The following is a 25,440-nucleotide window of genomic DNA, read 5'->3' as shown; positions in this document are numbered from 1 at the left end:
AGTCTTCTTTGAAACTTCTGTAGTTAGAAAGAATCGCACGAGAGATCAAAGGTTGCTCAGGTCATAGGAGAGAAACATTAAAAAAAAAACAGCATAATCGCAAGTATCATACACTAAGATGAAAACGATGTATTGCTCAATCGTCCAGAATTATCTGAGTCAATTCTACTTGAAGAAAGCGGCATTTGGTTTTTGTCTTGTCTTTGGTGTAAATTGTCAAAGTAACCGGCATGTCCCCGTTCAAGCATTAGCCCATGAACGCTTGATTCGCGTACAGCCGTGCTGTGCACAGTTGGTTCAAAGGCCGAGTACTGCTGGCCACACGCCTTTAGTGGCGAAAATAGGGAAAAAAAGCAGGCAGGATTATGAACTTGCAATTAAATGCGACATTCGCATTCCTTTTTGCTAATAGCAGTTCTGACCATTTGGAATGCTAAACGCGAAGAAGGAAATTGTAGCAACAAAAATTGCCTCGAAATAACGAAACATTTGCTTCCAGTAGACCTGCTCTAAGAAAAACTAGAAACGTTTTTCCTCGTTAGAATTTTATAGTGCAGTCCATTCTCGCAAATGCGAGTTCTCCGGAGCTAGTCTAATTCGAGTGTCAACTCTGCTGGAAATAGTACATTCGTGACTTCGAAGAAAAGCGAGCGTGATGGTCAAACATATCAAAAACGGCATAAGTTAGCAGAGAAAGTTCCACCACACAAGGTACATCTTACAGAAACGCGGCACCCACAACTTACTCGGGAAGGTCAGGGTCATAGAAAGGCTGCTGTAAAATTCCAGCTGGGATATCTGTTGACGAGAACAGAGTAAATGAGCTGCGTACAGTAAAATACCACTTGAATGAACGTCACTTAAACGAAGTATTCAGTTGTGCGAACTTCATTAAACTCCCCCGCCAAAGATCCATTGAACGCTACGCAAGCGCCTTTCATTTTAACGAAATTCAATTGTTGCTCATTTCAGTTCTGCGAACATTTTCTATAACGTCATCCTGTGTTTCCCACGTGATACTGAGTATTTCAACCAGAACAATGTGCACTTTTTGCTGAATATTTTGAGAAACATATTTTATTAGCGCGTGACGAAAGCTGGCAATCATTTAGCTCTAAGCTTAACTGGCTATCTAAAGAAGCTTATATCCAGCGGAATCACAGCTAGCTTTGCATGCTTAATTGAATCCACAGTCATAGCCACCCATAGCCACAACTTCAGCCCTGTAAAGCTTCTTAGCTCCAAGAAAGGCGTACGTATGCATGCTGGTTAACTGCGATCTGTGGAAGGAATGATCTGGTTGGAGGAAATGAATGCCTCTGCTGCTCAGCAGACCGCTGTGCCGGATAAGATTCACGAGAGCTTGCACAGAGTGACTTAGGCCAAGACCACTTCAGTCCTAAGTTCAAAAGTACTGCAAAAGGAGACTGCATTACGAGTATAATATTTGCCGCAAAACGGCTTCTTAGTGCTACTAGAAAAAGCTTCGACGCACTTATTTCAGTTCAGCGAACTTTCACTTTAACAAACGTTGTCCTAAGGTCCCTTGAAGTTCGTTCAAGTGAAGTTTCACTGTATAACGTACGATTTATTCAAGAAAATATGGAGTCCGTCTTTTCTAACGAAACAAAGCTACTAGGCTTCTACCAGAAATTCGAGAGCTGCTGCTAGGGAGGAACAGCGCTCAGACTGGAGAATTCCCATTGGTATTACCGCAGGGTACTTGGGCCCGTTTTCTACTAAAACTGTTCACTCTATGGTACTCACCAAACCCCCTCTTCAAAATAGCTCTATTTCCCTCGGTCATTTCGGCAGAAATTAACAGAATTTGACACCATCTTTAAGGCAAGCAGCCAGTTACAGGTTGCACAGTTGAACTTTTTTGGTTTATATTTGAATTTTGAGCAGCTCACCTTCCATTCCTTTCCTACAAACAAATTTTCTCTTCACGTTTAAAATGCACAAAGGCCACTCGGGCCCACGTATTTTTGTCGCATTAATATGGACGAAATAGTAAGGTTATTATGATAAAAGAATCCTTACTGCTCCGACCATGAATTGCATATGCAGTAAAAAAATTTCCCCCTTGTACATTTTCCGGACAGTGAGTTTCTACATTATCGAGGTGTAAATACATTAACAAAATACAGTACTCCGAAAAACTGTCCATAATTTCAGTAGGCCGCAACACCGGGGACGTATTAACGAGGCACGACTGAATAGGCTTCGCTCAAAAAAAAAAAAAAAAGTCAGTCGTTAGATTTTGTATCCGTGTCCTCTTTTGTGTCCTGTTCAAGTTCCTCGCACTGTTTCTGTATGCATGAAGAGATGCACATGACAGGTTTGTTAGCAAGAGCGATATCTGGCCATTCTCTGGGTTACATACTGGCGGGTAGGATTTTTCATTTGGCATTGGCGTCCAGACGCTGCATGAATTTTACCCCAACTTGTTCAGCACAAATATTCCGGTGTTTGAGAGATGTGGTACGAAGTTTCTCACATATTCGGTTTTCCGTCCACTTGTAGTAGGCGTTCACCATCGCAGCGTCGAACGGCTCGCTGAAATACGGGAAGCGTCAAGCCTAATTTCAAATGGCAGAAGCCTAAAACATGCATACCTGCATAAATGATGGCAAAGAGGTCCAATAAAGAAAATCGCTAAATTAATGACATAAAGCTTTCGCAAAAGAAATGCCAGCTATGCACACTGCTTAAGGTATCTGGCGACTTCTAGCAGAAACTTAAACCAAGCGCACTGCCGTGCGACCAGAGAAAAGCTATAGGACGCTTCACTCACTGAAGTTAGGACGTATCGCCGGACCGCAACCGCGTAGAGGACGATAAATTTTATTAGGATAGCGCAAATTTCTAACATAATCAAAATGAACTCCGTGTACCAAAGCTCACGTATGCAAAGCACCTTGCAGTTGCCCTAGACGCATACAAAGCAATTTGCAGTTGCCCGAGACGCATACAAAGCATTTGCTGAAAACATAAGCTTGAAACTTAGCCCTATTCATAAATGATTGCAGGTGGCGCTCCGTGTAAACGAAACAGAAAAAGAGCTAACGCATATACGGACTTAGAACTGTCATGCGTACTGAGTAACGGACTAGACGGTAATGCAGAAAGAAAGAAGAACGTTGGGTGCATTACAGAACTTTTTGGGGGCGGCGACTATGGGCTGTGGAGCCAATTTTTGCAAATAAACGGCGATGACACGGTAGAAAACTTTCACAAGGAAAAAAACTGTTTTCGCAGGATCTGCTTAATTGTATTCACTATGATCATCACCGCTGCTCTCTACTACTCGCTAGCTATAGTATGCGACAACCTTAATACATACTTATAGATTCAAGGTGTGAAACTTTCTGAGGCGAAAGCTTCACTATAGGGAGCTTGCAGGAAGCGATGCATGCTGGGTAATCCGCCATGATGTTGTCGCTGGCAGAAGACGGCGGGAAGCGCAGCCAGGGTGAATTGAGCAAGTGCCTTGTGTTTTCGACGGTCCACCGAGCGAATACGCGGCATTTCGTGCGCTGCCCTTACATGCGTCGACGCTGTGCCAGGAAAATCGGGCGTACTATGAAGAAATGCAATTGCAGTGCGACGCGGACCTGTTCAATCTACGCGACGATTGACTGCCCTATGCGTCTGGACCTGGCCGCCCGTCGATATCGCCGGCATTCATGATTTCTGGTTCTAGCAAGCAGTTTTATACTTGTCCGGATTGGCGTCGTTCTCGCGTACGTTGGCCCGTGCGAGCCATTCGCGTCGGCGTCGCTAGAGGAATCACTTGCCTTCTCGTTCTCATGCAGACGTATTGTTGGAATCGTGAAGAACCCGAAGTCGGCCTGTCCGATCGCGCCAGCATCGTCTGCGCGCACTACGCGACCATGCAGTAGTAGTGCCGTGCTTCATCGTCTGCTGCCAACGACAACATCATGGCGGATTACTCAGCATGCATTGCTTCATGCAAGCTCCCTATACCATCTCGGCCCAAGATCAGCGTTGGCTAGTAATTGACCTTCAAAAAGCCAGAGGACAAAGTGCTGCTATAAGCAAAGACCATACTGACACTTAAAAACAAAATCTTTCGCCTCCGGGAATCGTACCATTGTCCCTCCATTTCCCAGCCGAGTGCGCGAACCAATACCCTGAGCCGGACCTTTTTCATTGCATTTTGACAAAGGATACGTCGGGCATGTGAGAAACAGGCTGTGGGCAAGTAAGAAACAGCTACTATCTAGCGTGAGCTTGACAGTAGCTATAACAATGACGATGCAGTTAGGGATAATAGAGATAGTAGCGTTGATAATGACGCTGCAGTTAGTGATATTGATGGTAAGCGATGACAGCGACGGTGCATTTAGTTGATAATAGTGATAGTAGCTATAGTTCCGAGTAACACGAAACGTAACCAAGCCTATCAAAGCTTTCGCATCGTCTGGGTTTAGCAGAGTTAAAGCACAGCAATTCTTGTAGCCGTGTTGTGTTTTGTTCCTTTAAATAACGGCTTTAAGTAATGGACAACTGAAGGAAAATATATTGTGCAAAGATCAACGAAGTTTCTAGCGAGTGCCGAAAATGACGGCAATATGCCAATGGACTATTAATGATGAAAAAATTATCACCATACGAACTCCACAGTCACTTCAGCAAAATACATAGTTTCAACATTTCTCATAAGGTGCAAGGGACAGTGCCGGAAGCTCACTCTATATTGAAGTACCTATTATAAATTACTCGCTATCTCTGGGCTCTTCGATGACACGTAACAAATCCCAGTGAGCTAAATGTCCTTAATGAAGTGCAAACCAAGCACTAATAAAATGATTACAAAATTTGTGTGGTTTTTCCCTTCTGTTGTGGTTGAGCCCGGATTAACCTAGTGCGGCGAGCGACAGCTCGGCTGACATGGCTAGACCAGCTTTGGCTTGAACATTAAACTTTATTTCTAAACATGTTTTTACTTTGCTTGTCCGGCAACCCAAGCAATGGGATGCTGGTACGATGGTTTCAGAAGCGACCCGATCGCGCTGCCTTGCTCTCTTTCTCACTTTAGTGCCACTCGATCGTAATCAGGATCGTCTGAACAGCCCGGCGTCTGCGATGCACCGTCAACGGGTGCATGTGGTCCGGCACCCGGCTCCACCTACTTTGCTTTCCGCAGCAGCTAGGCAGCGCACGCATTATATTCATATCGAACGGTGTTATCCTACACTTAGGCGCCGTTAATCGCAACGTGTCACGTTGTTCAGCGAGGCTGCCACTGCGAGGGAAACGTACGCACTCGTTTCAGTCCTCGCAGCGGCGAGGGAAGCAGCTGGTGCGCGGCGCGCCACATGATAAACACTTGCGCTTGAAGGTGAAATCGGCCAGAAATTTGATATTCAAGGTTGGGCATGGGAGAATGGAAGCTATATCTAAAAGAAGACGGCAAAAATTTCTAGGTTTCATTGCGACGTCATATGCAGCAATTCACCATGAACGTTTCATTTTTCTTTCTGTGTGCTGCCCGATGCTCAGCACCGAAGTTGCTCGCAGATTTACAGAGGTTTTTCATACCTAATTTTATTGGTTCAAACTCATTTATTAATTTTAGCATTTGAAAAGTACTATGAGGATGACCACCACAGGTTAGTGACGCGATGTTCACACTTTAGTAATTTTTTTTTGTTATTGTTGTTTTTCGAGAAACTGGGTAAAACGTGCTTTTGGTGTTATAGGGAGTCCCCATCTCTCATTAATTCGTACATTCGCTCGTAATGTCACCGCTACGGCCGAAGTGTGAGCCCAGATTAAACTGTTGTGCCACTCTGCGCCGGAGTTACCAGTTCCAGCTCAGCGGAGACGAGGCCTGACCTCAATTTTGAAAGAACCGCCGCGCAATTCTTACCTGTCCGCTGGGTTTTCGGTGCTTTTGAGAAACCTCAGTTTACTCGTCTTTCCCATCCGTGCAAACGCGGTGTAGTAGTGCACAAATCGCTCTCCTCGAACGTCGTTGGGCTGCAAAGAACATGCGACTCCATCTAAACAGCTGAAATGGTGGTTTGTCTTCACTAAATTCAGGGGCATATATTGGCTTCGTTAACCTACTGCTGCGGCCCAATGTTCCAGCCAACAAATGCTATTTCAACTGCACTGTGCTCTCTTAGTAAAAAAAACAAAAATAAATTTGGCAGTTTTAAGCATGCCTAAACCAATGACGTGCGAGAGCTATAAGGCGTTCAGGCTGAAGAGAGCGTTTAATCAAGGCGCTTTCAATTAAGGTCAGCCTTCAGCCTCACAATCCGATCCTCTGGTGTGATAGCAGCCAGTGCCTCCTGTATTGTTCAGTGCCCGGCGAAAGGAAAAAATTACACCCGATTTGCATAGTTAATCAAATGCGAAGTGGGTGCGTGGCACCGCCTATTCCTGCTACATTTTTCATGCATTTTACACTTTGTTATGCCTCGTTTTGCATGAGCACGCTCTGCACGTTTCTTCATTCTTTGGGCTTCGAGGTTTTTGCACCGTTTAGCTGCAATATCAGAATCAGTAGAGTCGCGTTCCCGCTGTCTTCTTAACCGTTGTACTTAAGCACGTCGAGCACGGCAAACCTGCGCCGCAGTGCCAGAAGACCCAGCTTCATCCATTGCGACGCGAAGCAAACGCGCGGCGCAGCCGCGCCCTCTGCTTTCCTTACACCATGTTTGGTGGTTCTTATTACAAATGAGCGAAAATAGGCACGAAAATAGCATCCCTCTTTGGAATGCACTGCTCTGCGCCTGGAAGATCTGGGGTGGGATCAAAGAGGGAGAGAAAGAGAGATTTGAGGAGAATGTAGAGAATGAGCAAAAAAGATACTCCAGAGTTTCTGCACCAACACATTCCGAGCAGTGAAAGGTCTCCGGGACGAAGAAAGCTAATCCAAGAGCAGATAAATGCGGTTGAAGGCGAGCACCAGTTAAGGCGAGGAGGTAAGCACAATCTGCTTCACGAAGTGGAGAGCGGCTCGGAGCCGAGATCTAGGGAGCACCGCGCGTGCACGTGTGCTGTCCGTGAAGGTTGAGGAGCGGCTGATGCGAGGGGAGCGATTAGAAGTTGAGGAAGCGTGAGCGACACACGACTGCTCAGCCCAGAGTAACACGCTTGCACAACATTTGCCGGTGAAGGCCGCGACGTCCGTAACTGTGATACGTCCCACTCTCTCACTGGTTGGATCTGTGCGACCGCTCCGCCCTCTCACTGTTAAGTCGCATAATGCGGGCGTCGCCACCTTCTCTTTCCCCTCAAGTTCACGGCGAGACGGACAGAGAGAGAGAGAGAGAGTGGCTTCTGCTGCAGCTGCGCGGCCACTCCGCCTCCTCAATGCCGAGCAGCGCGACACTCGCGTCGCCAATTTCTCTTTAAAACTGATTGATTAAACTGATTGATATATAGGAAGGGAAAGGCACAGTAACTGTCTCACTTGTTTTCTGTAGACACCTCAACCGCACCGTAAGGGAAGGGAGGAAGGTGGGAGTGAAAGTGGAAAGAGAGAAAAAGGAGCCGTAGCCCTCTACTACGGCTTCTCTTCTCCACTTCAAGTTCGCGAAGAGAGAGTGAGCAGCTTCGAACAGACATCGGCGAAATCCGTGATTGAGGCTAGTAGTGCTACGCACTAAAAAATGCACACAGCGTCACCGCAGAGAGCGCCATTGAAATGGGTTTCTGGGTCGCGTGCCGCGCGATTCTCCGTTTCGTCTGCTCGTGAAGCCGGGTTTCTATTTGCGTGCGATATCGCGCGTTTTAGGCGTTGTCAATACATTTATGAGACCGAAGTGGGGCTGTTGCATGTGAGGGTGAGTTTTAGGTCCATAAATATGTTTACCCGCTAGCTGCCTCCCGCAATAAGGGGGAAAACATTACAAGCTGTACGCACGTGTAGCACAATAAAGTCGGCGCTGCAAGCACGCTGCACGCCCCAGATAGACAGCCCCTTGACGCAGCTGCCGCTCTGTGAACCCATGTACAAAATGGACTTACAGCATCCTTATGACGCTCTCATCGGGATCGAACAAGAAAAAGCAAAAGAAAATTGCCTACCTTCAGAGCCTCAGGTGCTTCCTCGAGAGTGGCTTCTTTGCGAAATACCGGTATGCATCTTGCCTGTGACTCTGTGAGTGATGCCGAACGCATAGTTTGTCAGAAGAGGCCTCAGGAAGCGCACAGCTATAAGGTCCATAAGTTTTAAACGGTGCATTATGTCTTGATCGTCATTGCACTTCAACAGTTTTGAGGCACATAGTGCTTGAACGGCCTGCTCCACCAACGTTGTTAATGGTTTGGGAAGAGTTGAATTTTTCAGCATTCGTCCGCGAATTCCCTGAGAATGTTGAGGACAAACAGCAACTGCTGTGAAGGACAAAGGAGCCCACCTCGGTCCTGACTGCGTGTAAATGTCATCAGCGGTTGGCCTGTCGCTGGTCTCGAGAACATACCTACGCAGCCATTGCAGTCCATTTGTTCGCTGATGATCCTCGCAATGCAACCGCCAACATATACAGTTGCTGAGATCATTCATCACTCGAAAAACAAGCACCGGTGAAAACGTCTGCGATGAACGTCTCATCCAAAAGATTTGAAAAAAGCGCGCGCGAGCCGAGTACTTTCTCTGTGCACACCAACGTTTTCCACAGTGCATGGCGTCCTGTTGCGGAGAAAAAGCGTCGGGGCGTGACGGTGGTTTTTGGGCGAATTTACGGGCACTGAAAAATACAGGAGGCACTGCAGCATCCCGTCAAATCTTTTGGCTCCCATGTCAGAATGCCGCACGAGCGAAGGCACGCAAGAAAGGAGAAATAGCCGCCTCGGCGGCTCGACAACGGCTGGTTTCAAAGTTGCTACTTCAACAGCTCCGCCGATCGGGTGTCGATCACACAAGATAAACTTCAAGAGATGCATGACTGGATAAGTGCTTTAGCACTAATAAAAAAGTGTGTATGTAAACTTCACGCTTTTGGTGCTTTGTCTTTTTAAAGGCTACTAATTTTTAAAAACACCTGTGTTCGGTTCGGAAAATTTACCCCACATGCCATTATGCCTGACAGGACCTAGCAGACTGGTGTTTTATGTAAATGCTCGGGGACGGCTACCTCGGGAGACGAGTGAAGTAAATGATGTTAAATAGACCTTTCTTAACAGAAGCCAGAACAATGCCATATACCTCGAGAGTGTCAAAGACAAGACGTCAGTGTAGCAACGAAAGCTCGCAGAATTGGTGCACTTGTACAAAATCATGCGAGGTACTCTGTGCTGCTTTATCAAACAAAGAAAGGTTGCGGTTAGTTGTGTATGAACGCTATTTTGCTCAATTAATTCGGCTGCTCTACGTGCAATATGCTACGCATGTCCACATTTTCGCAATGTGGACAACAAAGCTAAGCAAGAAATACAAGAGGGACCGTTTTCCTCTTGTCCTAGAAAGAAGGATAGCTCAACCTCAGTGCGCATAACCATTCATTCAATTTCCCTGCCTTTATTTCTCCCCACCTGTACTGCGAACAACCCCTCCCCCCCCCCCCCTCCCAACGGTATGGAAACAACGGTCTGTCATCTTCCCTTCCCTGCCTAGCTGTGGTCACAATGTCAAAAAAAAGGCATCCGTAAGTATAGCAGTCACATATTGTCAGTCTTTTTATTCTATGTTCTACAGATATAAGAAGAGATTTCATGACCTAAGAAAATTCAGGGACTGAATAACTGAATAGAGAACAAGGAATGTCGAAGCGGCTCACCCAAAAAACTTCATTAGAACCCCGTTGACCTCTTTACTACAGGAATATTCTTTGTTGTGACCATCTCCAAACGGTGGGAAAAGGCAAAATAACATTTCTACGCTGTGCAAAACTGTCGCTCGTATAGGCCTGATTAACCGATACTGCTAAGGAGGACCAGAACTGTGTTGACGTACGTGTGGTGTTGCCGCTTGAAGTCGTTTTTCCTGCCGAATCCAATCGGGAAAACCAACCACGGAGGTCATCTTGGAAAGCTAAAGAGCAGTAGAAGAAGTATGAAAAAGTTGTTTTCTTTAATACTAGAAAGTTCTCCCTATAGTTTGTTTCTCTTCTTTTCTTTTTTTTTTTTTTTTGTTACAGTTCGCTTAGACTGAACACTGTTAATGCTTACTGTTTATGCACAAGCAATAAGCCAAAACATCAGTACCTTCACAAAATTATATGCGACACCGAGTAAATACCGCGCACATGTAGAACTCACAGTAATACCCTGTGATAAATGTATCCACCACTGGCGTTACAATAGCTGCCAGTAACTTTCGACATATATGATTAAACCTTGCGATGACAGTTTTAACACTTTCGGGAAATTTCGCAGTACTCAGAGCTTCAACTTTGATGTAATTTTCGCTGAACGAAACTGAAATCCGTGTGAGGATATCCGTCAATACGACAGTGCTGCAACAAACTCTTTTTTTTTTTTTTTTTTTTTTTTTTTTTTTTTTTTACAGTTGACACAACAGCGTGCATGTTTTACGCTAAGCGTACTGTTTTCGTTACATCGAAAAGCTGTCGTCATACCCGGTCTGAGTGGGAGCTCTGAAGGACAAGTCAAATTCTTGTCGGGGCGGGTGGATGCAGTGCGCAACTACAGACTTGGTACGCAAATTAGCCTCGGTTCAATCCCGCCTAAATCGATTAAGACATGAACTGCCTGGCATGGTTTGACGGTTTTGCTTGGCAGTTTCAGAGTTTGAGAAAGGGTTAAACTTCTTAAGTTGCTTCGGTTTTTCGCGAAAATAAATGCGCAGTATCTGTCTCGATGGTCACCTATACTTACAAGTAACTGCATACAATTGGATGTACGTGTGCCGTTGGTTCGACGCACGTACTTACCTCGAATCCCCCGCCGGGGTGGTGCAGCGGTTAAGGCGCTCGACCACTATGCCCAAGGACGCGGGATCGAATCCCGGCCTCGGCAAGCGCTTTTCTATGGAGGCGAAAAGCAAAGTGCCCGTGTGCTGTGCGATGTCAGTGCGCGCTAAAGAACCCCAGGTGGTCGAAATTTCCGGAGTCCTCCACTACGGCGTCTCTCATCCTGAGTCGCTTTAGGACGTTAAACCCCGCAAACCAAACCACCCTTACCTCAAATTCCCTCTCACAAACTACCCTCGAACTTTTCTGGCAAGCGGATTTTAAATGTGAAGCGAAATAGTATGACATCACTCATGACGCTGCACAAAAAACGGCTGACCAAAATTTTGATATGAAATCGCATGCGTGTTTTTTCCGACATGTCTTTTTCAACATGTTTGGAACGATGTCAGATTTTCAGGTCACGCGACGGCTTTCGGCGGAACGAGCTTTGTATGCGCTATCGCGTAAAGGAGAAAAGTACGTACACATACAAAAGGAACTGTACCAGAAATAAATTTCATCCGCTTATGAATGAACAAAACATCCTCAGGAACTGACCAAAAAGAAGCGTTACGCATACGTTTTAGCTTTTACTGTTCTCTGTCACGCTTTTGTAGCCTTCCTCGAACAGACCGTTATCTGTGCATTCAATTCCTTGCAGTTGTTCACGTTTGCCGTCTTCGTGTCTGATTTTTTTTTTTTTTTCATTCTGGTTGGCTCGTCGCATGCACAAAACGCCCTGAAATATTCCCATGTCAACGCTAACTTCCTTTTTTACTTGCATCCGCCAGACCGACCGCAACTCGAATGCACGATGCTATTGCAAAAGAAATTTAATTAAACTTAAATGATCGCGGCCGGGAAAGATTCGAAGCAAAAATGTCTTGTACGCTTCGTAATCGTTGCTGTCACGTGATGATTATACGTGATGCAAAGAAAACAGCGCATAAACGTTTTTTTTTTTTTTTTTTTTTTGACGAGCAGCGCAGGTTAGACCGCATTTGTTTTGTCTGGTAACCATATTTTGCCGCACAGACAATACTTAGAGTGAATTGATTTATATGTATAAAGTGCATGTGAAGCATCACGGTCGACCTGGTCCGTTACATACGTACACAGCTGAAGAAATTTCTCTGATCTAGTTTTTCACTCTGCGTTCCGTTAACAACACGACAAACTGTTCCAGCAGACTGATCCGGTGTTCACTCTTCGTGTATAGCTGTGTGGGACATCTTCATAAACCTGTCACTGTTTGGCCGAGCCACCTGCCCATCATTAAAATTCGCCGTCAGATATTATACTACTCTCTATCCAGGTCGACCGCGCCGAGTACGGTACTGATAAATTGTTGCTCTATATTAGCAGCGAGTTCAGAGACAGAAAATGTACTGAGCCCTCCCCTGCCTACAATTAATAAGTATTGACCCGCCGTGGTGGTTCTGTGGCTACAGCGCTCGACTACTGTATACAGGATACGGGATCGAATGCCAGCCGCGGCGGCCGCTTTTTGATGGAGGCGAAAAGCAAGGCGCCCGTGTGCTGTGCGTTTTCAGTGCGCGTTAAAAAACCCCAGGTGGAAGAAATTTGAGGAGCCTTCCACTACGGCGCCTCTCATAACCTGAGTTGCTTTGGGACGTTAAACCTCATAAACCAATCCAAGTAATAAGTACTAGGATTTTTTGCTGAAAAGTTGACCCGTGATACGCCATGATGCGTAACAAGTGTGCGCATAAACCGGCGACTATTCGGAATGTTGTCCTCATTTGAGATAACTATTAGTTTTTTGAAAACGCTCAGCGGGTTTAAAGCGTCATCGCAGGCCTGCACATTCTCCCTCTAGTTGGGCAGCGCTTGCATTTATCGTGGGGCGTTGTTTTGTGATCTGCTGTACTGTCCATGAGCAAAAAGCGCGAGTTTGGTGACTGCTGCGACGGCTGCCTGTCAAGTATAGAAAAAATTTTCTGAAGGCAATTGCTTTTTCTGATGTATTCGAACGTTCGTAACAACTCCAAGTTTTCAGTCGATTTAAGCACTGTTTTATAGACCTTGTCGAAAAACTGACTTTGCAAATTTTTCTCTGCTGCACCAAGCCATCGCATAACCGATTATCGCCTTGCTCAGACTGACGGTCAAACGTACTGCCATTAGCGCTCAAGACGAAGGATCTACTGAGAGAATGCTAGAGGCATGCGCTTAGTTTATACACTTCAGTCCTATATGGTCTTCTCAGCCCATTTATTTGAACTCAGCAAGACCAGGAGTACATAAAATTTTGCAAACGATGAGCTGCTGCGCTTCTAAACTGTAACGATCATCCAGGCGAAATATTTTTATCAGTTATTTTTGTTTCGCCTTCGATCATTGATAAGTGCAATGAATTGTGACGTCATAAGTAAAGCAAAACGATCACTCAAGCTCATCTGCTGAAACCGGTATCGAGGGCACATTTGGTCTGTGCCAAATGAATGGTAAGTGTTGGTCGTGAAAAGGTAGCTATCAGAAAAACCCTCTCCATACTGACTGTCTCATTCATATAACAAAGCCCACAGATGGTGCGCTGCATGTTATCGTCCGGCGATCGAGGTGGCGTCTTCATAGTTTAAACGAAACAGCATCCCTTGAGCACGGAATACGGAAATGGTAAACTAATGAGGGCAATATAGCGCGTAGATGATGGTTATTAGCGTATGGTGTAAATCAGGAAGAGAACAACCTCAAGTGATAGCGCTGTCATCAGGATCAGAAAAAAATAAGGGGAAGCGGAAGGGGGAGAGGGAGGGGGTGCATCGCGTAAAGCAATGACGCTGAATACGAAAGAGGGTCGATTATATCATCTTACCTTGTGTAAAGCTGCCTTCCTGGTTTCTTCGTCCATCCAGTCGTTGTTCTCCAACTCCTTCCGAAATACACTGAGCTGAAAATCTACCATTTCTTGCACCTAGTAATGTGGGTGTGACAGAACATAACGGTTTGTCAAGCACTCAAGTACTTTCGCTCCGGGTACAGAAACAAGTCTTAACCCCCCCTCCCCCCCGTACACACACGCACATCCGACTAACCGCAGAAGATGCCTGAGATTGGCGCAAACGCATACCCTGGAACAACACTTTCCCTAGCTATCATAAGCTAAATATTATCTTCCCGGATAAATATGACTGCGTCTGCCCTCATTGCGACGAACCTCCCCCCCCCCCCCCCCCCCCCCTTAATATTACGTCTCTTTGGGATGCTCCGGTGACAGAACTCCAGGCCGAGATGTACAAAATTCCGCAGTGGTAGATTGAGCTCAGATTTGCAGAACCAAATAAAAATGATGTCTATGGCCAGAGCTACAGTGGTGGCCACTGGGATCCTGAAATAGATTCCGCAGTACCTGATCACATTGTTTTCCTTTTCAGCAAATTAATGTGTTCAACAACAATAACAATGTCGAGTACCCATATATCGAGGATGACTATAGCTTTCGAAGTTGTTATTCACAGCGTCGACTCTGTCAGTCTCCTTTCTCGCCGTTCCCGCCCACGCTTGTCACTTGTTCGACTCAGGAGAGCAGAACCCTAGATTTTATTTCCGCATATTTAATAACAACCCGCTCATTATTCCCTAATATAGCTAATGAGCTATTCATATAGCTTCATCATTTATATAACCGCGAAATTATTTTTTTCTAGTTACGTGCCCTTCCTAGATTTTAACAAGACGTGTTTAGCAGCCAGTTGTTTGAAACCTGCGACTTTGTCACAACCAGCGGCAAACTAAATGACACAACGCAAAGTAACTCACGGGCAAAGTGCTCATGTATGATTAGAAGCAACAGTATTCAGCCCTAATACTGAGATAGGGAGAGAGAATGATGCGCACTCAGCGTGAGGAACCCCAGCCACCATTTTGCGTTAAGTTTCTGCGTAGTCTTTGCTACAAAGTCACTGCGACATTGTTTTCTTACTGGCGGCGGCTATTATACATCTGACTGCGAATATATAAAAGTTGGGACATGATAACAACTAGTAAATAATGTATCACATTGCGAATTTAAAGTCGGGCATTATGCTGACAAAAAAAAAATCCGTGAAAAATTTTAAATAAATCCTTATCTTGTAGAATGCGATACCGTCAGAGGCCCTCTACGCATACACGATACTGCTTGTCGACGGAATGTTTCCGAGCAAAACCCTGTTCAGGGGTTTACAGTCCAATTGAAAGTATTGGGGTGTCTGAATTTCTGGGGTGTTGACAGCAGCTTAGAAGCGGTCGTCATTTTTGGCAGTCATCAATCGCAAAAAGCTTTTCTAATTAAGGGGCGCACACGCATTCATAAAATATTAAGAAGAGGATTAAATTAGAGAGGATATTAAGAATGGCAGTGAGTAGATAATCACTGTTTCCGTTCGTGGAATGAGTGCCGCAAGGCGAAGCTTTGCTCATCGAAGGGTTAATCCTGCAGAAAAAACTCGACGACGACTGATCTTTTTTTTTTATTATTATTCAGCAAAGCACATACGGCTAAGTTCATCGAACGTGCCTCAGTAGTTTACGGGCAGCGTGTAAGAGTCGCGACCCAAGGACCCAAGGGTAGCATGTTCAATTTCCATCGCAGCCTAATGCCGTAACGACGTTTGAAGATCCTGTACCTCACTGATGAATTTTGTAGTGACGTCATTGGTGCTGTACTGTGTGACCACTGCGTTTAAATCATCCGCGAAAAGTCATGTAGTTGTGGCGTCACATAGAGGGGCCTTTGCGTCGCGACCTCTCGAGCAATCTGGTTTTTCATTACATGGGATCGCGGTTTGCCTCGAACTTCCGCTTTAATGTCATCGTATTAAAACTCGCTATTGTATTATGAAAGATCCATAGCCCACCATTGCATACGGAGCCCTCGGTAAGCTCAAAATTTCTTTGTGGCTGAATTAGATTATCGAACGTTATCGGTGCTGTCGCGTGCACCCACTGGGTGCCAAGACTGACTGGCAGGCAGGTGGACAAAAAAGCGCGGACGCACGGACAGGCAGACAGACAGACAGAGACGAACGAACGGACAGACAGACAGATGCACGCACGCACACACGTACACACACACACACACACACACACACACACACACACACACACACACACACACACACACACACACACACACACACACACACACACACACACACACACACACACACACACACACACACACACACACACACACACACACACACACACACACACACACACACACACACACACACACACACACACACACACACACACACACACACACACACACACACACACACACACACACACACACACACACACACACACACACACACAGACACACACACACACACACACACACACACACACACACAGACACACACACACACACACACACACACACACACACACACACACACACACACACACACACACACACACACACACACACACACACACACACACACACACACACACACACACACACACACACACACACACACACACACACACACACACACTGTGTGCAGACATATAGATTACAACTGGTTTAAACCAGTTGTAGTCTGCATCGTGTATATGTATATGTATACGTCTGTAATGTAATGTACAGATATACAGATGTAATATATATGGACAGACGGACGGACGGACGGACAGACAGACAGACAGACAGACAGACAGACAGCAGGCAGACGTACGGACGGACGGACGGATGGATGGACGGATGAATGTTCCCTCACCTTAAGAACAGTGGAGTGGTCGAAAAACTTGGTAATGTAGAACCAGCTGTACGCTGCAGGCGCAAGTTTCGCCAGGACAGTATTGCAATGCAGAGTTAGCGGACGACTAATCTGCGTCACCTTCCGCATTTTGCTCTTGAATACGGCGTCCAGCTCTTGGAGGCTGGGTATCACTTCCACGCCCGCCGTTTGCAGGGCGTTCCAGATCAGGACGTTGGACACGATCTGCCTGCCATGAGAACGTTCTGGTAAACTGCAATTGCTGTGTATTTCGTTGATTCGCCAGTGCCGCACGCATTCTATGCGAGAAGTAATTAATTCATCCCCCAATTTTTATTTTGTTAACATTGCCCCATAATTTGCATAAAATAAACTTGCGCGAAGTTCTCAAAAATCCACAGAAGCCTGTAAAACGATTGCGAGCTCGGGGCAGCTTCCCAATTGCAAAAAGAAAACAAGTATTGCATATCACGATAAAGGCAATACTGGTAAGTTTTATCACGGAGGAATCGAGGCTCAGCCAGGTTTCTTTCATTATTCATGTCTATATTCCTCACTGATTTGAGTTCGCTCGCTCACTTATTTCCATGGTAAACCCCTTCACGTATCCGGCCATCTGGGATCCCTACTAATCAAACGCGCGCTCCCCATTGAGATACCTAATTATCTTGACGGTGAAATAAAGTTAGCACAATATCTTTAATGCTTTAGCACTAGAATTCTATGAGTTGAGACATAAAACGTTTATTGAAGAACTCTATAGAGAAGCTTTTTAATGTTACCTTGCACAATTTTCTAACAGAGGCGTCCGAAACATTTTTGAGATTTTTTAGCCCGTCGGCTAAATCCAGATCAGTTATACGCGGGAACAATCAGTCATAATTGTTCATACCTTCAACACATATATTTCTTCAGTCTACACAAGGGATGACGGTCTTACTCCGAATAGCGCATGACACTGCACCCGTCAGAACGGAAATGCACGTGTTAGTGAACGACATCGCCACATCAGTGGCGGCAATAAAATCTAACCGACAAAATGGCAGTTGCCATCAGCACCAAGGGCCCCGAGATGTCGAGTGCGTTGCCCTAGCACTGGCTCATGCCGCTGCCGCCGACAACGTCATCGGAACCAATGTGCCGGCCCTCGAACAGCATGTAGACACTTCCGCCAAGGTTGGATCCCGAAAACCGCCCCATGCATACTCGCCACTGTGTCCACTCTAGAACACCCGATAACCATCGCTTCGAGACCTGGGCACGAGGGTATCCCCGGTAATGAAGGATTCACCTGTATGCACGAGAAATCTCCCTCCGTACACCCACGGAATGCGTTCCCAACCCGACGAGCGATGACGGACTTCATGACTACCACGCTCTCGCCACTTCCTGCAGAGAACATAGACGCCGCCGCCACACCACTCTGGAATTACGAGAGACAGCGCGACCTGGTGGGAGCTTGAGATGAGTATGTACATCTAGTCTGTGTGGCACACCGAGTACATTTCGCCTTTCGTCTCATCCTACTGCACCACCTGTCAAGCCTCCAGGAGTGACCTATATCGCTACATGTAGGCCTTGGCGCAACCCTGCGCAGTGGGTCCCATGTATTCCCCATCCCACTCTTCCGGGGAGGACGCTCTGCTAGCCGCTAACTAACTGTCCAGCTGAGGCTGATCGATCGGTCCAAGCTAGAAGCAGAGTCCTGAAGTATTGTGCACCACTATAGGAGACCTCCTGGGGCACAGGAACAGCCCTCAAAATTTTTAAGCTATTCTCCTCCTCCAAATTAGGCTTATCGGAAAAGGTTAACGGAAGCACACACTTGATATATTCCCGCTCAGATTACTGTTTAAAGTATAATGTTATCATTATCGTAATTACCGTCGCCACTCTCATAACTACCATATGCATCATCATCAGTGAGAACAACCAGTGCGTGTGCAAAACCAGGGGAACTAGTTGTTCCAGGAGAGCTGCTCAAGTATTTATCCACGCGGAGAAGAGCTGTCACCAAATACTTACTTTTCCCACTCGCCGCAAGCTCTTAGCAATACTCGAACTCTGTTTGTGTCGGACACCAGCATGTCTACGTCGCGATGGACAGTAACTTCGGCTGGATTGAAGATGCTGTCTAGTATTTGGTAGACGTCGACCATAGATCGTTCCTGCGGGCCAAGAGTGGGAAATCTTAGTTCTGTCTGCATTGCTATTTCCTATGTTCGCTATTTACTGACGCACGCTTAGTCAGCTGCATTAGAGGATCACAACTACACCAGTTGGGTGCAGCAAAAAACTAAAAAATCCAACATATAGAAGCCAAGTTCAGAATTCCCAAGCACACAGCTTCCTTTTTTTGCAATGACAGTGACTATTATTATTATTATTATTATTATTATTATTATTATTATTATTATTATTATTATTATTATTATTATTATTATTATTATTATTATTATTATTATTATTATTATTATTATTATTATTATTATTATTATTAGATAATGTAGAAAGACCCAGCGGTATATTTTCTGACCTCCTGCAACCACCCTTGTCTATCACATGCTTTGTGTATGTCTGCGGTGGCATTTTGTTGTTGCGGCAAAGAAAGTAGCAAAAATAGTAAATGGATACCACGATGAGGGAAGAGGGGCCTCACCAGGTCTACGTCATGGGCGAGAGCACTGACTGAGATTACTTCGTCCTTCTCGGTCAAGTTCATAGAAAATATCTGTAAGGAACAGCAACTGAGAGGAAGTTCACCTATGAGCGAAAAGAGCAAATTAAGGCACATCATACCGGGTCCTGGCACTGCGCAGCACTTAAGGGAAAAAAAATTTATATAAAATGATAGAGAAGAAGAGGGGTAGAAAAGTCGATTATCAAATTACTGCTCGTCTTATGTAGTACGTATATTGCAACAGGTATACGGCTACGCAGGACACACCCCTGTGCCAAGACCACGAGCAGGTGACGGACGTTGACGATGGTAACGGGCTCTCGACACACACACACACACACACACACACACACACACACACACACACACACACACACACACACACACACACACACACACACACACACACACACACACACACACACACACACACACACACACACACACACACACACACACACACACACACACACACACACACACACACACACACACACACACACACACACACACACACACACACACACACACACACACACACACACACACACACACACACACACACACACACACACACACACACACACACACACACACACACACACACACACACACACACACACACACACACACACACACACACACACACACACACACACACACACACACACACACACACACACACACACACGCACGCACGCACGCACGCACGCACGCACGCACGCACACACACACACACACACACACACACACACACACACACACACACACACACACACAAACTCCTTATGGTATAAATGTACAGGGCCATCCATTTCTACCTATCACATGATCACGGTTTTCAAAGCAACATTGCGTCCAACGCAGGTGTGTATCGAAGCAAGCACAGAGGGCACAGACGGTCCCAGAAGTGGGGCTTCACATGGCTTGCTGCTTAGCCACACTGTGTTGTCTTGTCACTTTGAAAGAGATTACCTTGTTATTCCTAGAAGTGGACGACCCTGTACCTGGGAAAAAAAATGGCTATAGTTTATCTCTGGTTAAACCGATGGCTTGCGAAAGCAATAGTTTGTTTAGCTTTCGCTTTATAATTTGACCGCTCCAAAGCAGTAGGGCAACTAGGTTCAGATACAGACTCTTCGTCGGTAACTTCTACGGCGAGACTTCTTCCCCAGCCACATATAAAGCCCCGCTTTAACGAAGCCGTATGAACGTGTCTTAGTGTTCTAAAGGGGTAACGTGAATTCCAGGGTCGTGGCAGGCTAATTCTGACATAACCGTCGCATGTGAAACTAGAGACCCAAGTTGGCAGCTCCTGCCAGAGGACCACGGACACGGACACAGCGACGAGCGGTTAGACCTGGCGTGGTATTGCTTTCGCAATAAAAACTAACAGTCAGTGAAACCGCTACTGCTGGCTTCCGTCATATATGTGCACATAACACCTCCTTCAATTTTGTTGCGCTTTGGAATTTAAAATAAAATATTTCTATAAGTGGTCCGTCATACTGTGACCTTGACGGAATCTGATATTCCTCCTCGTTGAACTAAAGAACAGGCCTATAATATGGCCCGCCTGAACCGAACCCGACTGACCCGGCATATTGGCCACCTGAACAAATAAATAGTAATTTAAAACGCCCCCCCCCCCCCCTCCTGCCCCCCCTCCCCCCATCCCGAAAAAAAATTAGTTGTGGTTTAGCTCTGGTTAACACTAGTTGAATTGCGAAAGCAATGGCGGAAGCTTCTTTTTCCTGCTACATTATTCCCCTACGTGCCTGCGTGTCGTAGGGGGTGACGAGAACGCAAACGGTGCTGCCAGGCTGATTCTGATATCACCCTCCCGTATGAAAGGAGTGACCCGAGTTGGCAGCTCTTGCCCGTGGCATAGGGGTAGCGTGAATTCAAACATCATGAGGGACTACGGACACTGCACATCGGCGACTGGTTAGACCTGGCGTAAATAAAAATAAGTTTTCTTGCTGTATTGTGTGAAAGTGCATCCAAGTTTCACCCACTTTTCGGTTCTGTATTGTTCGCATTTGTGGCCAACTTCGGAAGCCTTCCAGTTACGATACAATACAAGCCATGACAATGATTGTTTTTATTACGCGCTGAGTCTGAATTCGTTCATTAAAGGCCAGAGTAATCTCGAATACCCGGACTTCGCACAGACTTCCTGTCCGCGCACTTGTCCCCGTTTCCCCTCTCCCCCCATGAGTTATTGCTGTTTTTCACCCGCAACAAACAATGATGGGCTGCGATCCTGAATAATATTTTCGGAAACTAGACCTGGAGCAATATGTCACGTATTTTTCAAAGGCCTAGAATTTGAAGAATGTGGCTAGTTTTAGGGATTTTTTTAGCCTTTCGGCATATAATATGGGGCACACGGCGAACACCAAACAACAGGTACAATGCATCAATTAGGTCACTAATTACCATAATTAACCTTTTAATTTCCATTCTAGGTGGTAACTGTTATTTACAAAATTGAAGCTCGTCCTCCAAATAGTATAGCAAAGCAAAAAAATTTACTTCGGCTTAGCGCGGTTCAGCCCGGTTATGCAAGCGAAAGCATATGCTTGGTTATGCTGTGTGGATAAGCCAGGCTAGACTCACAGCGATGACTCAGTTTACAGAGCGTAAGCTCGATTAATCATAGTCAGACATGATTTGCTGTGGTTTAACTCCTCCATGGCTCTCTGTGAACACCATGAATACGCAGCTGAAGCACTGGTTCCAGCGCGCAATTCCTCCATGGCTGTCTGTGAACCTCAAGGACACCACAACCGGCTCTAGACACGAATGCATCGAGGGCATTCTGAAGGCGGAAGTCCCAGGCAGTGGAGGAAGTTGAAGAGGGCAGCAGTGGGCAGACATGGCAGTAATTGAATTACAGTATTGAAATTACTGTAATTTAATTACCATTTTTGGTCATTTGTAATGTAATTAATTACGTTTTTCGTTTGGTAATTTCGTATTGTAATGAATTACTTTTGGTAGTAATTTCGCAGCAAAAGTAATTAATTCCTTTCGAAATTACTTTTACTGAAGTGCGTCCGGTCTGTCCCGGTTTTTGCTCTGGTCCTGTTTTTGTTGTGGCAAGTGCTATAGGAAAGAGGGAAGGAATAGCTGTCTGGAGCGGAATTTCGTGGAAAGACGAAAGAATGTGTGTGCTGCGCGTCTGGAGAACAAGTTGTTTTTTTTACTAGGTTTACTTAGCTTTTGCATGGGTGGAAACTAGAAAGTAAATTTGAAATAATTGAATTAATCAGTAAAAGTAATTGTAATGTAATTTCATTCCTTTTTGGGAGAAGTAATGAGTAACGTAATTTAATTACTTCTCTGCAATTTTCAGCAAAGTAATTAGTAATGTAATTTAATTCCTTTTCAAAAGTAACTTTGCCATGTATGGCAGTGGGGGGAAAGGGCAGCGGACTGGAAGACCGTGAGCAGTGTGCCAAGCAATATTGACACGCTGCATTCTTTATCTTCCCTCTGCGCTGATCGCGAGCGTGTGCCTCCTCGAGGCGAAGAAACCGACGTTCATCTCCTCGAGGCGAAGAAACTGAAGTTCTTCTGTTGAAGCGGGCCTGCTAGTTTTCCTGCCGCACTGTGAATTCTGTAACTCCTGTGTCCCGCGGTGACTTCTGATCAGAGACTTCACACCGTGACAATATTATATTTGTGAAGATCTCTATACCGCTACGAGCAAAGTTTTCCAGGTGTGTGATGAAGAATAAGCAGCAGAAGGTAAGCGAAGTAGAAGAAGAAACGAGCGCCGCCGGCTCCGCGCGCCGCATGCGCAAAGAGTAACGCTGTGCCGGCTCCTCGCGCCGCACTTGAGATCTAATTCCCGGCACAGATAACCTTGGCTAGATGAGGCCAGTAAAGCTTTTGCTATACTGTTTAGACTATAGTTCTAAGCACTCTACTTTCGCTCAAGAATCAATTCTAGCTCGCAATACGGGGCCCCCAGATGTCACCCTGATAGGCTATTCACATCGCAACACAGCGCCGACCCGTCTGTGTGACGTAGATCGCTCCGCCCTGAGATTTCGTCACTACTGGCGTCACTTGAGAGCCAGAGGAGCGCGCTTTGGTTCGTTTGTTGCTCGACCGTGGCCTAGCTGATAGCCACCGCGTCGGTACACAATCCGCGCAATCATTTCATTCGCAGTTCAGCCTCTAAGAGGCGAGGCGGAGTGATCTACGCGGAACCCACCTGCTGCCGCTGCGTTACGGTGTGAAGCCGCCTATCAGGAAGTAATTTGGGGGCATTGTAACGCACGTCACGCTTTTTAAATAATTCTATTGGCTATACTATTTGGAGGGCCAGCTTCAATTTTGCAACACAACGTACACCTAAAATAAAAATTTTAAAGCTTAACGCATTTCTTCAATTAGCGATCTAATGGAATAATTGTGCCTCTTACCTAGTGTCCACCGTAGCCCCCAATATAGCCCGAGGGCTAAACTAAATCTAAGCCCCGTTACCTTTACTGATAAAAATTTTACCTTTCTAAAATAAATACCCGGTATAGGCCCTGTTAAAGTCTGTTTCAGTGCTTATGACATGTGCGCACCGCACAGAAGAAATTATGTGAAAAGCTTACCTCGGCCAAATGCATTTCAAACTGCACCATTTCGTCCACAGCCGTGTTCAGTTCTTTGGCATTTAACGACGTGGTGTTGATCCTCGCAACAACAGCGCGTATGTAGTCCTTGTATTCGGGTGTACTCAGGTATCTTCTATTGACACCAAGAGAGCCAGGACGCATCTGTGGGAAACGTTTTACGAATAGCTGTCGAAGTCTTGGTAACTTTAAAAGTATTGTGGCAATAACTTATTAGGTAACATAGAAGACGGTGTCCTTCCATGTGAAGCTCTATAAAGAGAGATTGTCGCTGTACGCTATGCTGTTGTTATATATTGCAACTTCTGCATTCGTTCGTATCTTTCGGGCTCCAAATCTGAAGTAACACACTGTCAGCTCAATGCTTGCGTGATATTTCTCAAAGTAAGGTACGAGAGAAGTTGGGCCATTTCTCTTACAGCAGCTTCCATTTAAAGCTGGATCAATGCGTGCTCTAGATGACGCTAAAATAGAAATGTTTAGGGCACCTAAAAGGGAGTCTCCTAGATTCAAGTTTAGCAGTGCAAAGCGAAAAAACAACTATAGATTAGACGATGACAACCAGTTTTCGATTGCCACTGTGTTAGGAGGGTGTTACTTACGTGTATGAAGTTCTTCCTCGTGTCCGGGTCGTGCTTGATGTCGATGTGGATGATAGACCTCAGGTTGAAGATGACAGTGAGGTCCCCGAGCAGCTTACTCCAGATCGGTATGTTTATGTCTCCTGGCCCGTTCGGCCATTCCTCGACGCCGATGGCTTGCACGATCTCATTCCAGGCTTCTTCGTCATCTCTGTCCGCGTCGTTGCCTGAAAGCGTTTCGCATTCCGGAAAGCAAAGTAGATTGATTACACACAGCTGGAATGGCAATGCAACTGGCACAGACCAAAGTAATGAGCCACTGGATGGGCGGCGTCTGCCTAACCCTAAGGGCCAGGTACCTACTCTCTTGCTTCCCTTTAGGGTAACGGCAACTACGATTGCACTGGCTAAGCGCGGTTGATGTATTATTGCTTAAGAATCAATAAGCTCATGGTGCGAAAAAGCGTCGTAGAAAGGATCCACAGAACGTGTGCGCGAAAACTGTGTACAGAAAGTATCTGGGCCCTCTGGATCCGCGAAATTTTATTTAATAAAATTTGGTTTCCGACCTAATTCGAGTATATATATGGGGAACTAAAAGATGACTTTGAAATTTGGATGCACCACCTCCCAAAATTTGCCTTACCAAACTCTTGAAAATTGTCTTCGTTCAAATTTGACCACATTTGGCGTCGAATCAAATTTGACTATCGCAAGCTCAGTGTTTACTTGCAAATTTAGGTGGGCCATCCCAAACATTGAGTATACTACGCATTCCGCGCGCGTAAGAAGCTATTTGCCCTTAGAATTAATTTAAAATTGTTTTCACAAATTTCATAATATGACTCGAAATGACGCTTGCATATTTCTATCTTAAATGAGCAATCTATGTACGTCAGCTACATTGGT

General features: G+C 45.6%; 1 protein-coding gene across 1 annotated transcript in view; it reads right to left on the bottom strand.

Annotated features, from left to right (window-relative positions):
• LOC146197615 (membrane metallo-endopeptidase-like 1) overlaps positions 1–25,440 on the bottom strand; it is a 40,148-nt gene that overhangs the window by 8,544 nt on the left and 6,164 nt on the right. Inside the window, exons 4-13 of the mRNA XM_084596500.1 lie at positions 24,553–24,758; positions 23,930–24,094; positions 19,290–19,361; positions 18,656–18,798; positions 16,631–16,859; positions 13,738–13,836; positions 9,938–10,015; positions 5,900–6,009; positions 2,501–2,559; positions 747–798 (exon numbers count right to left, since the gene is read on the bottom strand). Of these exons, the coding sequence (XP_084452626.1) occupies positions 747–798; positions 2,501–2,559; positions 5,900–6,009; positions 9,938–10,015; positions 13,738–13,836; positions 16,631–16,859; positions 18,656–18,798; positions 19,290–19,361; positions 23,930–24,094; positions 24,553–24,758 (1,213 nt within the window). The remainder of the gene's footprint in view (positions 1–746; positions 799–2,500; positions 2,560–5,899; positions 6,010–9,937; positions 10,016–13,737; positions 13,837–16,630; positions 16,860–18,655; positions 18,799–19,289; positions 19,362–23,929; positions 24,095–24,552; positions 24,759–25,440) is intronic.

The sequence above is a fragment of the Amblyomma maculatum genome, chromosome 3 (assembly GCF_055883805.1).
Source record: "Amblyomma maculatum isolate TAMU_Amacu chromosome 3, ASM5588380v1, whole genome shotgun sequence".
Lineage (NCBI taxonomy): Eukaryota > Metazoa > Arthropoda > Arachnida > Ixodida > Ixodidae > Amblyomma > Amblyomma maculatum.
This window is presented reverse-complemented; position numbering and strand designations above follow the sequence as displayed.